The 12,953-nt window shown below is 40.0% G+C and overlaps 1 protein-coding gene across 1 annotated transcript; it reads right to left on the bottom strand.

The window, feature by feature from the left end:
• Positions 1-5,649: 5,649 nt before the first annotated feature.
• LOC128867685 (mannose-1-phosphate guanyltransferase alpha-A) lies at positions 5,650-9,284 on the bottom strand. The gene is made up of 7 exons (XM_054109126.1): positions 9,140-9,284; positions 8,711-8,909; positions 8,092-8,651; positions 7,900-8,036; positions 7,719-7,839; positions 7,513-7,656; positions 5,650-6,038 (listed from the first exon to the last, which is right to left on the bottom strand). Exons 1-7 carry the CDS (start codon positions 9,177-9,179, stop codon positions 5,938-5,940), a joined length of 1,302 nt encoding a protein of 433 aa, XP_053965101.1. The 5' UTR covers positions 9,180-9,284; the 3' UTR covers positions 5,650-5,937.
• Positions 9,285-12,953: the final 3,669 nt, after the last annotated feature.

Raw genomic sequence — 12,953 nt, forward strand, 5'->3', positions numbered from 1 at the left:
TGAGAGTCTTGTAGAGTGTTAGTTTTGTTCGTCGAGAGAGGACTTTACTACTCAATTGCCTACTTAGTCCAAAGTAGCACTTGTTGGCAAGAGAGATTCTACGTTGGATTTCAAGGCTGACATTGTTATCGGTGTTAATGCTGGTTCCTAAATAGACGAAGTCTTTTACAACCTCAAAATTATAACTGTCAACAGTGACGTGGGTGCCGATACGCGAGTGCGCCGACTGTTTGTTTGAAGACAGGAGGTACTTCGTTTTGTCCTCGTTCACCACCAGACCCATTCGCTTTGCCTCTTTATCCAGTTTGGAGAAGGCAGAACTAACAGCGCGGTTGTTAAGGCCGATGATGTCAATATCATCGGCATACGCCAGCAATTGTACGCTCTTATAAAAAATTGTGCCTGAGCGATTAAGTTCTGCGGCTCGCACGATGCTCTCCAACATCAGGTTAAAGAAGTCACACGACAGGGAGTCACCCTGTCTGAAACCTCGTTTGGTATCAAACGGCTCGGAGAGGTCCTTTCCAATTCTGACGGCGCTGTTGGTGTTGAGCAACGTCATCTTACATAGCCGTATTAGTTTTGCGGGGATACCAAATTCAGACATCGCGGCATACAGATAACTCCTTTCCGTACTGTCGAATGCAGCTTTGAAGTCGACGAAAAGATGGTGTGTGTCGATTCTCCTTTCATGGGTCTTTTCCAAGATTTGGCGTATTGAGAATATTTGGTCGATGGTAGACTTTCCAGGTCTGAAGCCACACTGATAAGGTCCAATCAGTTGGTTGACGGTGGGCTTCAGCCTTTCACACAATACGCTCGCTAGAACCTTATAGGCGATATTTAGAAGACTAATCCCGCGGTAATTGGCACAAATTGCAGGATCGCCCTTCTTATGGATTGGGCAGAGCACACTTAAATTCCAATCGGCAGGCATGCTTTCATCCGACCATATTTTGCATAGGAGCTGATGCATGCACCTTACCAGCTCCTCGCCGCCATGTTTGAATAGCTCAGCCGGCAGTCCGTCGGCGCCCGCGGCTTTGTTGTTCTTTAGCCGCGTTATCGCTATTCTCACCTCGTCATATCGGGTAGCGGAACGACAATTCCGTCGTCAACGATTGGGGTATCGGGATCTTCACTTTCTCGGTGACATGCGCAGCTGTCACTGTTTAATAGGTTCGAGAAGTGTTCCCTCCATAATTTAAGATTGCTCTGTACGTCGGTCACCAGTTCGCCGTCTTTGTTCTTACAGGAAAACGCCCCGGTCTTAAAACCTTCTGTAAGCCGCCGAACTTTCTGGTAGAATTTTCGGGCGTTGTTCCTGTTGGCCAGCATCTCAAGCTCTTCGCACTCACGTATTTCGGCCTCTCGTTTCTTCTGTCGGATAATACGTCTCTCTTCCTTTTTCAGCTCTCTGTAGCGATCCCACATGGCTCGCGTTGCGCCCGATCGCAGCGTAGCTCTATAGGCGGCATCCTTTCTTTCTGCGGCAGCATGACATTCCTCGTCGTACCAATTGTTTTTTCGGGCTCGCCGGAATCCGATTTCTTCTTCGGCGGCGGTACGTAGAGAACGAGAAATGTTGCTCCATTGTTCGTGGATGCCGGTTTGTTGGGCAGTACTCTCTGAGAGCAGGAGTGAGAGTTGAGTGGCGAATCTTCTGGCTGTCTGTTGTGATTGCAGCTTTTCGAGGTCGAACATTCTTTGCGTAGGTAGATGCACGTTTTTTGCTGCACAGAGGCGCGTGCGCAGTTTGGCTGCAACAAGGTAGTGATCCGAGTCAATGTTGGGTCCTCGGATCGTACGTACATCTAATACACTAGAAGCGTGTCTTCCATCTATCACAACATGATCGATCTGGTTTCGCGTTTTTCGATCAGGGGACAGCCAGGTAGCTTGGTGTATCTTTTTATGCTGGAATCTGGTGCTGCAGACTACCATGTTTCGGGCCCCGGCGAAGTCGATCAGCCTCTGTCCGTTACCGGATGTTTCTTTGTGTAGGCTGAATTTTCCGACTGTGGGACCAAAAATTCCCTCCTTGCCCACCCTGGCGTTGAAGTCGCCAAGCACGATTTTTATGTCGTGGCGGGGGCAGCGCTCATAGGAACGTTCCAGGCGCTCATAGAAAGAATCTTTGGTCGCATCGTCCTTCTCTTCCGTCGGGGCGTGGGCGCAAATTAGCGATATGTTAAAAAAACGGGCTTTGATGCGGATTGTTGCGAGACGCTCGTCCACCGGAGTGAACGACAGTACTTGGCGACGAAGTCTCTCTCCCACAACAAATCCGACACCGAATTTGCGCTCTTTTACATGGCAGCTGTAGTAGACGTCGCAAGGTCCTATGGTTTTCTTTCCTTGCCCCGTCCATCGCATCTCTTGGATGGCAGTGATGTCAGCCTTTACTCTCACGAGGACATCAACCAGCCGGGCAGAGGCACCCTCCCCATTAAGGGACCGGACATTCCAGGTGCATGCCCTCAAATCATAGTCCTTAGTTCGTTTGCAGGGGTCGTCATCAGTATAGGGAGGTCTCATCCGAGGCTTTTTTAAAGTTTTCATTGGGGGCGATTTTTAAGTGGCGGGTCCCAAACCCAACGCACAACCAGCTATCCTGGAATGTTTCGCCTTCTCACTTTAGCTCATTCCCGAACGGGTGTTCGGAAGCTACCCAGAGGATACGTGGGCTAATCCCGGCCGTTGTGAGCTGCTTGAACCATATGTAGAAGAATCGTCCTGGCCACTCCCAAGTGAATGGCGATCAGTAACTTTCCCCACTTGCGTGGACTTCTACACATGGAACCATCCTCCACCTTACTTGCCGTTGCCAACGTCCAAATGTCTAAAAATCTTCCGCAGAATTTTTCTTTCAAACCCTCCAAGGGGCGCTTCAACGGATGTTGGTATCGGCCCAGCTTCTGCGCCATACTTTCGGACAGGCAGGACGTGAGCCTTATATATAGTATTAGTTTTGTTTCTGGGGAGGACTTTACCACTCATCAAAGTAGCACTGGTTGGCAAGAGAGATTCTTCGTTGGATTTCAAGGTTGACATTGTTATCGGTATTAATGCTGGTTCCTAGATAAACGAAGTATCTTAAAACCTCGAAATCATAACTTGTCCTCGTTTACCACAAAACCTATTCGCTTTGCTTCTTTATCCAGTTTGGAAAAGGCTGAACTAACGGCACGGTTGTTAAGACCGATGAGGTCAATATCAGCCGTATTAGTTTTGCGGGATACCAAATTCAGACATCGCGACATATAAGCAACTCCTTTTCGTGCTATAGAATGATGTTTTAAAATCGACAAAAAGATGGGAATTTTCCCTGACTTGGCGTATCGTGAATACTTGGTAAATTGTAGATTTTGCAGGTCTAAAGCCACACTGATAAGCTTTAATCAGTTTGTTGATGGTGGGCTTCAACCACTCGCTAGAACCTTATAGGCGATATTTAGAATACTAATACCGCGATAATTTGCACAGATCGTCGAATTACCCTTCGTGGATTGGGCAGAGCACAATTAGGTTCTAATCGGCAGGAATACTTTCATCCTACCATATTTTACATAGATGCTAATGCATGCACCTTACCAGTTCCTGACCGCCATGTTTGAATAGTTCAGTTGGCAGTCCGTCGGTATTAACGCTATTCTCACCTCGCCAGGCTGAATTTTCCGATTGCGGGTCCAAAAACTAAACTAAACTGAGACTAGTACTGAAAAATTAGCTCTCAGAATAGTGTCTGACCAACAGCTGGTTTTAATGCGTATCTTTCAAATGATACTTATATTTATATATTTTTATTTATTTCCTAATTTATTGCATTTTTAAACTTAAAATCACTTGTTATAGGAGCTGAAGAAAGTTTGAAGCAAATATGATCTAAACATTCTTATAAACCTTAATTCAATAATAGTACGACGCCAGGTATAAAATTATGGGTTTCTTTAATGTATACGAGCCGAAATAATCAGCATCAAAAATGTATATGTATATTAGGGCGGGTCGATTTAAAAATCGCTCATTACTCTGTGAAAATCGTATTCTAGGGATCAAAATAAGAAACTTTCCCGAAGGAACCATACCTCTAAAACGAATTCTGATGTCCCCCAGTTTGGGTCGAACGAAAAATCCCACTTTGACCCATTTAGAGTGCTTCAATCGAGTACAAATGTATGACCGACCCCCACTAACTTTGGACGGCCGATCCACCCATGCCCTGGAACTCCCCTGGGGATTCCCCATACAATCATTTCAAAATATCACCATTTTTGGCATTTACATGAGAAAATAAACTAAAAAGTTCGACCCAAATTGGGGGACATCAGAATTCTGTTTAGAGGTATGGTTCGTCCGGCAAAGTTTCTTATTTTGATCCCTAGAATATGATTTTCACAGAGCAATAGGCGATTTTTTTACCTCCCCACAAATCGACCCGGCCTAATGTATATATTAAAAACCCTTAATGAAGGAGCTGCTTCTAGCGAAGATGTGGAAAATATTATGTCTATAATGAATATATTTATCTTTATCCTTTTTGGGTTCCTAGGGATTCTTCTAATTGTTGGTGAGCCCCAATGTCAAATCTTTATCCAATGACCAGACATTGACTGTTCATAGCATACTATCCAAGCTTTCACTAGCTCCCTGCTCCAAAACTTCCTAGGGTTATATTACGGACCTGTTGTTGTTCTAACAGGATAATCTTCCCCCATACACATACGGGGAGTGCTGCTGACGTCATAGTCCTTGGCCGGATATGAATTCGCGTCGTTTAGTTTACGTAGAACCGACTGTCATAGGAACAATATAAAGGACCTCTTCTCGACGCTGGTTACAAATGTTGGTGTATAACCCACATTGAACATTTCTTATTTATTACAAAATATATGTACATTCCAGAAGGTACTCACCGCGCTTGTTGGTATTCGTGCTTCCTCATGCCTGACTAGTATTAATGTCGGCGTCCTCTTCTCGCAGTATCCTACCAGGTTGCTGACTAAATCAGGTAGTGCCTGAGTTCCATCCGCTGGTAAATACCCTGATGCCACCACAACGTTTCGTTGGCATTCTTGGAAGCTAATCGGTACTTCAACGGCTTCCAGTCATCGGTGAATAGTTAGCACTTAAACGATTGGTATTACCGGGCCAACGTTTTTTTTTTTTGCTTAAATTATATTGACAACACCATTGTTCAAACTAGTCTTTCCTTTTAAATCATCGGTTATACCAAATTTTCATTATTATCAAACCAAATATCGCATTTTTGAATTTTCATAAAAAATAAGCGATTAATCGCTTTGCAAAACCAACCATTTTTTTCACTAAAATGGTAGGTCTACCAAGTTTCGAATAGAATTCTCAATTTTTGCTCTAGCTATCTATTGCTTAAAAGGCAAATATTGCGTTATATAAGAGATATGTGTATAAAATATGTCCATCAATTCCTTAAGGCTAAGAATATAAATATTATTTTTAGTGCGAATATTTTAATTGAAATATCTGTAGTTTTTGGAATGCATCCCAAATTTTTAAATAAGAAAAAAAGCTGCTGATATTGATAGATTTGAATAAAAACGATATAATGCATATTATTTGGTGGAAAGATAAATCCCCAAACAAAGAATAATTCTACATTTATTAATATATATTTTGATATATGAAAACTTTATTTCAAAAGAATATGTGTGAAACTTTCGCAAATTTATAATATATAGAGATTGCATCCATTTAAGGAATTAATTAATGTACAAAAATTTATGTTTACAATAGCAATCGCAACACAAAATTAATACTCCTAGTTTGTGCAGAAGTCTTAAATGATAAATTGTGGCATTAGGAATTCCACTAATACCGCTCAGACTTGCTAATGGATACATTTACAATAAAATATGCAGGCATGGCTTTAAAACCTTGAATTTCAGTAAAATTAGTTTACAATATTATTTCATTCTTGAAATTTCTATTTAACTCCTTGTGCGGTAAGACGATGCTGTTCAATAAAATCTTTTCAGAGGGCACTTTCACAAAACAGCCTGTAAGTAAATAGTGAAATAATTGTATATAGTATGAAATATGTAAGTCTAGATAAAAGGTATGACAAACAATTGTATTGCTCACGTAATATTTATGTTTGACTATTTGAAAAATTATTTTGCGTCTAATTAATCAAACTAGTATCGCTCGGGGTCGAATATAGGACTTACATAAGTATACCATTGGCGCTTACACCCTGGGTGTCTGGCCGAGCTCCTGCTCTCATTTGTGGCGCACGTCTTTAAGTTCTTCCACAAATGGAGTGACCTGGAGTTTTAAACGGCGGATATTTTATTAGGAGCTTTTTCATGGCAAAAATGCAATCGGAGGTTTGCCATAGCCGCTATTAGAAATGACTTTTTCTATTAATTTTGATCGCTAGTAGCGATCTATAAAAATTGTTTTAAGATTTTGATATTTCAATTGATTCATCTGTTTTGTACACAGGAGATTAAAGTTTGTATGCGAGGTGCTACGGCCCCTTTTTGAATACCTAATGCTTTGCACCATTTGGTCTATATGTCAGATGCCACGCACCCTACATATTGGGGTGCATGTTTCATGCAATGGAAAATTAAATCGATGGACGGTACACTCAAAAAAGAAGTTTAAATATTTTCGTGTGTCGTATTTATATAACATAATGATGAGGACTACGGCTTTGGAAAAAATTCTAATAGTGTGGCAATAAAACCCAGCAATTTTATGTCGACCCATCTCCAATTCGTGATAGATGTATTAAAAATAAATAAATAAATAATTGGCGGGTGCACTTCTGTTAGGTGTTTGGCCGAGCTCCTCCTCCTATTTGTGGTGTGCGACTTGATGTTGTTCCACAAATGGAGGGACCTACAGTTTCAAGCCGACTCCGAACGGCAGATATTTTTATGAGGAGCTTTTTCATGGCAGAGATACACTCGGAGGTTTGCCATTGCCTGCCGAGGGGCGACCGCTATTAGAAAAATGTTTTTATTAATTTTGCTTTCACCGAGATTCGAACCAACGATCTCTCTGTGAATTCCGAATGGTAATCACGCACCAACCCATTCGGCTACGGCGGCCGCGATGTATTAGGGGCCTTAAAATTCTAAGCTGTTTTCAACAGTGTCCACGGTTGGGACCGTGTAATATACGCCAAATCTAGTGCTTGCCGAGAACTTCACTATTAGAAAAAACTATAATAGCTCCACTGATTTTGAAGAAATCTGCTCCAATGGGAGATAAAGGAAACGTTGATGATGATGAATTAATAGTAGACGTTCTAAAAATGTATTTCTGTGGTTTTTGAAACAGTGCTAATTCAGTTCGTATTTCAAATAACTAATATGTACTTTTCCTATATGTACTGCTATAATTACATTTTTGTAGACCCACAACATTTTTTGAATAAGCTTATTCTTTAGCTTTATAAAAATTTACTCGTGGTTCTTTGCTTCATTCAAAGTGTCCTAATAACTACAAATTTACTCTTACCCAATATAGTTATAGAAGGATTAAGTTTCCCCTCCTTGTTGAAAAGCGGTGGATTTTCCATTTTCGCAAATGGCTTATTTGGATCAGGATCAGACGGGGTACCCTCTACTCGTGACCACAATCCGATTGTGGACCCTCTACCCACTGTAGAGAATAAATAATAAATTATATCATTACTAATGATTCCAGAAAAACTTTCTACATACCAATTGAGTGCAACACTAAGGTATGATCTTTTATAGTGGCATTTTCAAGTATTATTGACTCTCGAATACGAACGCCTGGTCCGATTGTTACACCTGGCCCGATGGATACATTTGGCCCCAGCTAAATCAATTAAAATTATTGTATATTACTATGCTTGCACTATTAAGCACATAAACTCACTGATGCACTATAGTGGACTGTAGCACTTGGATGTATATAAACATCCGGATAAATGGTACAAATTAGATTTGAATCGTGTTCATTGTGTTTCACTCCAGAGTTGGCTAGCCTCTCCGGGTGTGTATTCTTGTAAAGCTCTAGAAAACAAAATTCGTAAAGTTTTAAATTGAGAAGGAAAAAATTATATAATACCTAAATAGTGTCGATTGGCATAAATAGCTGAACCAGCCGTTTTCAATTGTGACCACCAATTAGGCACTGGCATGGCATAGAGTTTATTCGTACCAGCAAGTGGCGTCAAAACCTCTTGTTCCCATTGTATATGTCCTTGATCTTTACCGTTACCTCCGCCATTACTCAGACTAGGGCATGAGTATTCTTGGGCTTTCGAATAAAACACATCGGCTAAATGGGCAAATATATCCAAGGAACACACGTAGACACCACAATTAATAAATGTAGACACGTATGAACTAGGCTTTTCTACATAATGCGATACGACACCGCTATTACGATCAAATACCAAACATCCATAATGCAGTGATTGCTGTCGCGTCGCCTCTGTGCTCATAATTGTCACTAAAGCCGTATCGACTCGCTGCCTATGAAATGCATATAAATCTTGTAGAGGAAAATCAGCGCACACATCACCATTTAAAAAAAAAAATGCACGAGGATTTCCTGACCGTATTTGATCGCGAAAGTGGTACAAGCCGCCTGCAGTGCCTAGTGAAGTGAACTCTTGTAAATATCTGTAAAAGAACAAAAGCACAGAAATAAATAATTCATTACGCTTTTTTTTAATTACTACCTAATATTGATGTTGTAAAGGCTTTGCATATCACTGACAAAGTTCTCCATTTGAAGTTGAGGATAATATCCAATAATTAGGATTTCTTTCAGCTCCGGCAAACGCAAACATGCCTCTATATGATGCTGAATAATAGGTCGTCCGGCTACGGGAAATAAAGGCTTCGGGGTATCCAAAGAAAGTGGACGAAACCGAGTTCCTAGTAAAATTAAATTGATTGCATTACTATATTCAAATGTAGGTGATTCTGCAGATTAGCCACTTCTGCTAAAATCGACCTCTCGGAGTGCATTTTTTTTGCTACTTGAATATTAACTTTGGGACTGAAACACATCGTTTTAGCAAAAAATTACACTCCGAAAGGTAAATTTTAGCAGAAGGTGGCTAAACTGCAGAATCACCCAAATTTATAATAAAGAATTTACGTACCTTTTTGAGGTCCTCCCACAAGGATAACAGCTTTCAGCATAGCAAAAATTTTACGTCGTGAATACTATTTACATTACCGGTCCCTCTTTGGAGAAATACTTCTTATCAGTTGGAAAACCTACGTGTAATTTTTCATCAAGACGAATTTATGAATTCGCTTTGATTTTAGGCCAGCGCTCGAGCACAAGGCGAATTGAATGCGTAAGGTGGCGCCATTAAACAAAAAACAGTGAATTTCTTTCTCGCGATTTTGATATGTCTGACGTCAGCTCCCTTCGCAATACAAAACAAATGAACAAAAAAACAAAAGTAGTAGAAATTGCATGTTTGTGAAAATTTAGTGAATGGATTGGTATATTGCGATTTGTGAGATTAAAACTAAATGAACTATTGCAAACGAAGTTCCGCGAGTTAAATTGTTGAAGCACATATGAATATGAAGCCTCCAAACGCAGTTTTTGCTTTTTATAAATAAATGTATATAAGGTACACAACGCATCAGTGGCGCCAGCAAGGGGCAGCGGGCAATCGCGATAATAGCGCAGAAACACCAAATTTAGCGAAGTAGTCAACCTTCTGCCAGAAAAAATTGACACACAGGTGGCGCTCCAAGCAGTAAGGAGGAGCTATTCCTAGGCAATGACAGCTGGGCATTCCCACTACTTAGGACTGATATCGGCAGGCTTATCACCTACCCTGTTAAAAATCAATTAGATAAACGAAACCAACGCAAAACAAGTCTTGTCGAGGCCCTATGCTCCCGAGACGAGTGAACAAGGAAAAAATATATACTTAGGTAATTTTGATTTAAGTAATATAACTTGATCTTACCATAGTAAAAGCTTGTTACCAATTATTATCAAACCGGATGTCGCTATTTTAGTTATAAGTACTATACTTTCCCAAAGTCTAGTGCAATGCACCTCTATTTTAAACAACAACGATAAAGTTTAAGACCTTGTGTTTGCTTTCAACGACTGGAAAATTATTTGCGCGGAGTGTGTCACTTCAATTTCAAAGAATTCTTTGCACCACAAAGCTTTAGTCATTAATTTAAATTTTTTTTAAATTTTTATACTCAAGCAGCTGTTCATGTGGCGGAACACAATTATTTAAAGACTGATTAAAAGGGCATTAAGAGTTTCTTTGATGAAACCGATTGGAGCATTTTGGATTCACCAAGTAATCTTGTTTTTTCCTATGAGATTTTATGTCGAAAACTTTCAAATGCTGTTTAAAAATGTGTGCCTTTAAAGAAATCAGTAGCCAAAAATAAACCACCATACTTTAATCGTAGGTTAGTGGATTTAAAAAACAAAAAATAGCAAAGCTTTCAAAAAGTTTAAGCTCAGTAATTCACGACTATGCACAATCAAAAGCTTCTCCTTTACAAACTGCCTTCAGCATAGGAGATGGGTTGGGGCAGTTTTCTGTGACGCCTTTGGAATAAGTCCTTCAACTCATAGCTTCCGGGGATTACGATTGAATCCGAAGAAGTGTGTCTTGTATAAAACAGAATACACGTATCTTGGACATAAGGTGACAACCGAAGGCATCGGGACGGACGAGGAGAGAATGAAAGCAGTAAAAGATTGGCCACGATCAAGAAATGTGCACGAAGTACGAAGTTTCCTAGGATTGTGCATGTATTACCGTCGTTTTGTTCCAGGATTGCAAATGTTACCCGAAGTTTCCACAATTTCACTAAGAAGAATTGCGAGTTTTCGTGGCATAAGCAACAGGAGAAAGCGTTTCAGCAGCTGAAAGAGTTTCTTTGTTTTGCGCCTGTGTCAGAATATCCGGCCGCAGGACAAAAGTTCGTTTTGGATACAGACGCTAGCGCATACGAAATAGGTGGAGTACTGTCACAGACCATCAATGGGCAAGAAAAAGTGATCGCATACTATAGCAGAGTCCCGGAAACCCGAAGTTGAACTGCTACGTGACCAGACGAGAACGGTTAGCAGCTTGGGTTGGGGGCGTGAAATATTTCCACAAATACTTATACGGTGAACGATTCTAGTTAAGATGGTTACCTGAGATGGTTACTCCAGTTTAAGCAACCGGAAACACAAATTGCGCGGTGGATCAAAAGCCTGCAAAATTACGACTTCGAGATCGAGCATCTAAAAGGGGACCAACACGGAAATGCTAATGAACTATATCGGCGACCTTGTGAATAGAGTGTAAGCATTGTTCGAAAGTGGAGAGATCTGAAAAGATAGTTGATATCAGACTAATGCAGTTGCAACCCGACGATGAGTACGAACCAAGTGCAATAAGAAGAAGTCAGTTGAGCTAACCTGGGTAAAATCATGGAAGCAAAAAACGCTGGAGAGAGACCATCTCAAAATGAAATGGTTTAAGAAAGTCCTGCAGCTAAGGTGTGTTGGGTGCAGTGGAATAGTTTTAAAATAATTGATGGAGTTCTGCATCGTGTATGGAAAACCGAAGATGGAAATCAATCACGTCGCAATGGTTTGAAATGTATTATGGGGACTCCGCTCCATCAGAAACAATAATAAAACGATGGTTTGCTGACTTCCAACGTGATGATTTTATACTTTTTTGCAACCTCAGTAAACGTCGTTTACGGATTTCCTCCAACTGTTTATTATTAGCAGACAATTGCGCAATTAAATTAGCTATTCCTTCTCCTTGTATTTTCTTCATATCGTTAAAAATAATTAAACAAACCAAAAACACCGAAATATTCCACCAAAATAATTTCTATGAAGAAAAACCTTTCACAAGAGTATTGACAGCTGATTGTCAATTTTGCAGCTAATCTGTGATATGTGAACGGGTAGATAAATTTTGTGGATTTATTGGTAATTAATGCTAATGTAAATAAAGAACGTGTTGGCTTTATATTGCATGAATATTTGACTATAAGAAAGCTTTGTTTCTACTCACTGTTTTGTTTCATCAAGACAACGCATCGTTTCGCAAGTCAATCAAAACAATGGCAAAACTACATGAATTGAACTTCAAATTACTCCGATATCCACCGTATTCGTCAGATTTGGTTCCCAGCGTATACTGGCTCTTCACGGACCTAAAGAAATACTTGTCGGTAAGAAATTTCACGCGAATGAAGAGGCTGTCGCAGAAACTGAGGCCCCTTTTGAGGCAAAAGATAAATCGTTCTACAAAAGTTTTATTGAAATGTTAGAGCGGCGCCGGCATGATTGCATTGTTCTTGAAGGAAATTACGCTGATGAATAAAGCTAATTTTGAACAAAAAAAAAGAAAAAAAAAAAAAGAAAAAAAAAAAAAAAAAAAAAAAGTGTTTTCTTTCATAGGCCCGGAACTTTTCAGCCCATGCCAAAGCAAAGAACAGAATATTTATATGCACACATATTTACATAAGCCAATACCTAGTATTTTTTTTCTTATGTACATATTGCAAAATGTATTCAGTATGGTTGAATTTGCCATTGTTCTCATAAGGAGCAACTGGAATGTTTTTATGTACACAACATACTCGTACATTAAAAGTAGAAGCCGAAAGGAAAATAAGAGGCTTTGTGAAAATTCTAGAAACCAACTTTAATTAAAACTTTTATTTTAAAACAAATAAATAGAAATATGTAAATCACGACACTTTTCCATTTATATAAAAACGAACTGTTTTAGTCAGTTATTTTTGCCGCCCTGCTTCTAGGGTCTATCAGCTGCTCAGCAGCCCAGAGATTGCCAGTGACGCGAAGTACTCAAACGAGCTCCTGGGCGTGTTCTCAGATAAAAAAGAGAGTGTTTCGCATCTTGTCATCTATATCTATGACAAGTGGCAATCGATGTACTATCCTAA

This window comes from Anastrepha ludens, chromosome 6 (assembly GCF_028408465.1).
Source record: "Anastrepha ludens isolate Willacy chromosome 6, idAnaLude1.1, whole genome shotgun sequence".
NCBI lineage: Eukaryota > Metazoa > Arthropoda > Insecta > Diptera > Tephritidae > Anastrepha > Anastrepha ludens.

Excerpts from the sequence above, each read along its gene's own strand:
- LOC128867685 (XM_054109126.1), bottom strand. The coding sequence starts at position 9,179 with ATGCTGAAAGCTGTTATCCTTGTGGGAGGACCTCAAAAAG. Across the intron at positions 8,037-8,091 it reads TGCCAATCGACACTATTTAG|AGCTTTACAAGAATACACAC; the intron begins GTATTATATAAT and ends TTTGTTTTCTAG. Across the intron at positions 7,657-7,718 it reads CTTAGTGTTGCACTCAATTG|TGGGTAGAGGGTCCACAATC; the intron begins GTATGTAGAAAG and ends TATTCTCTACAG.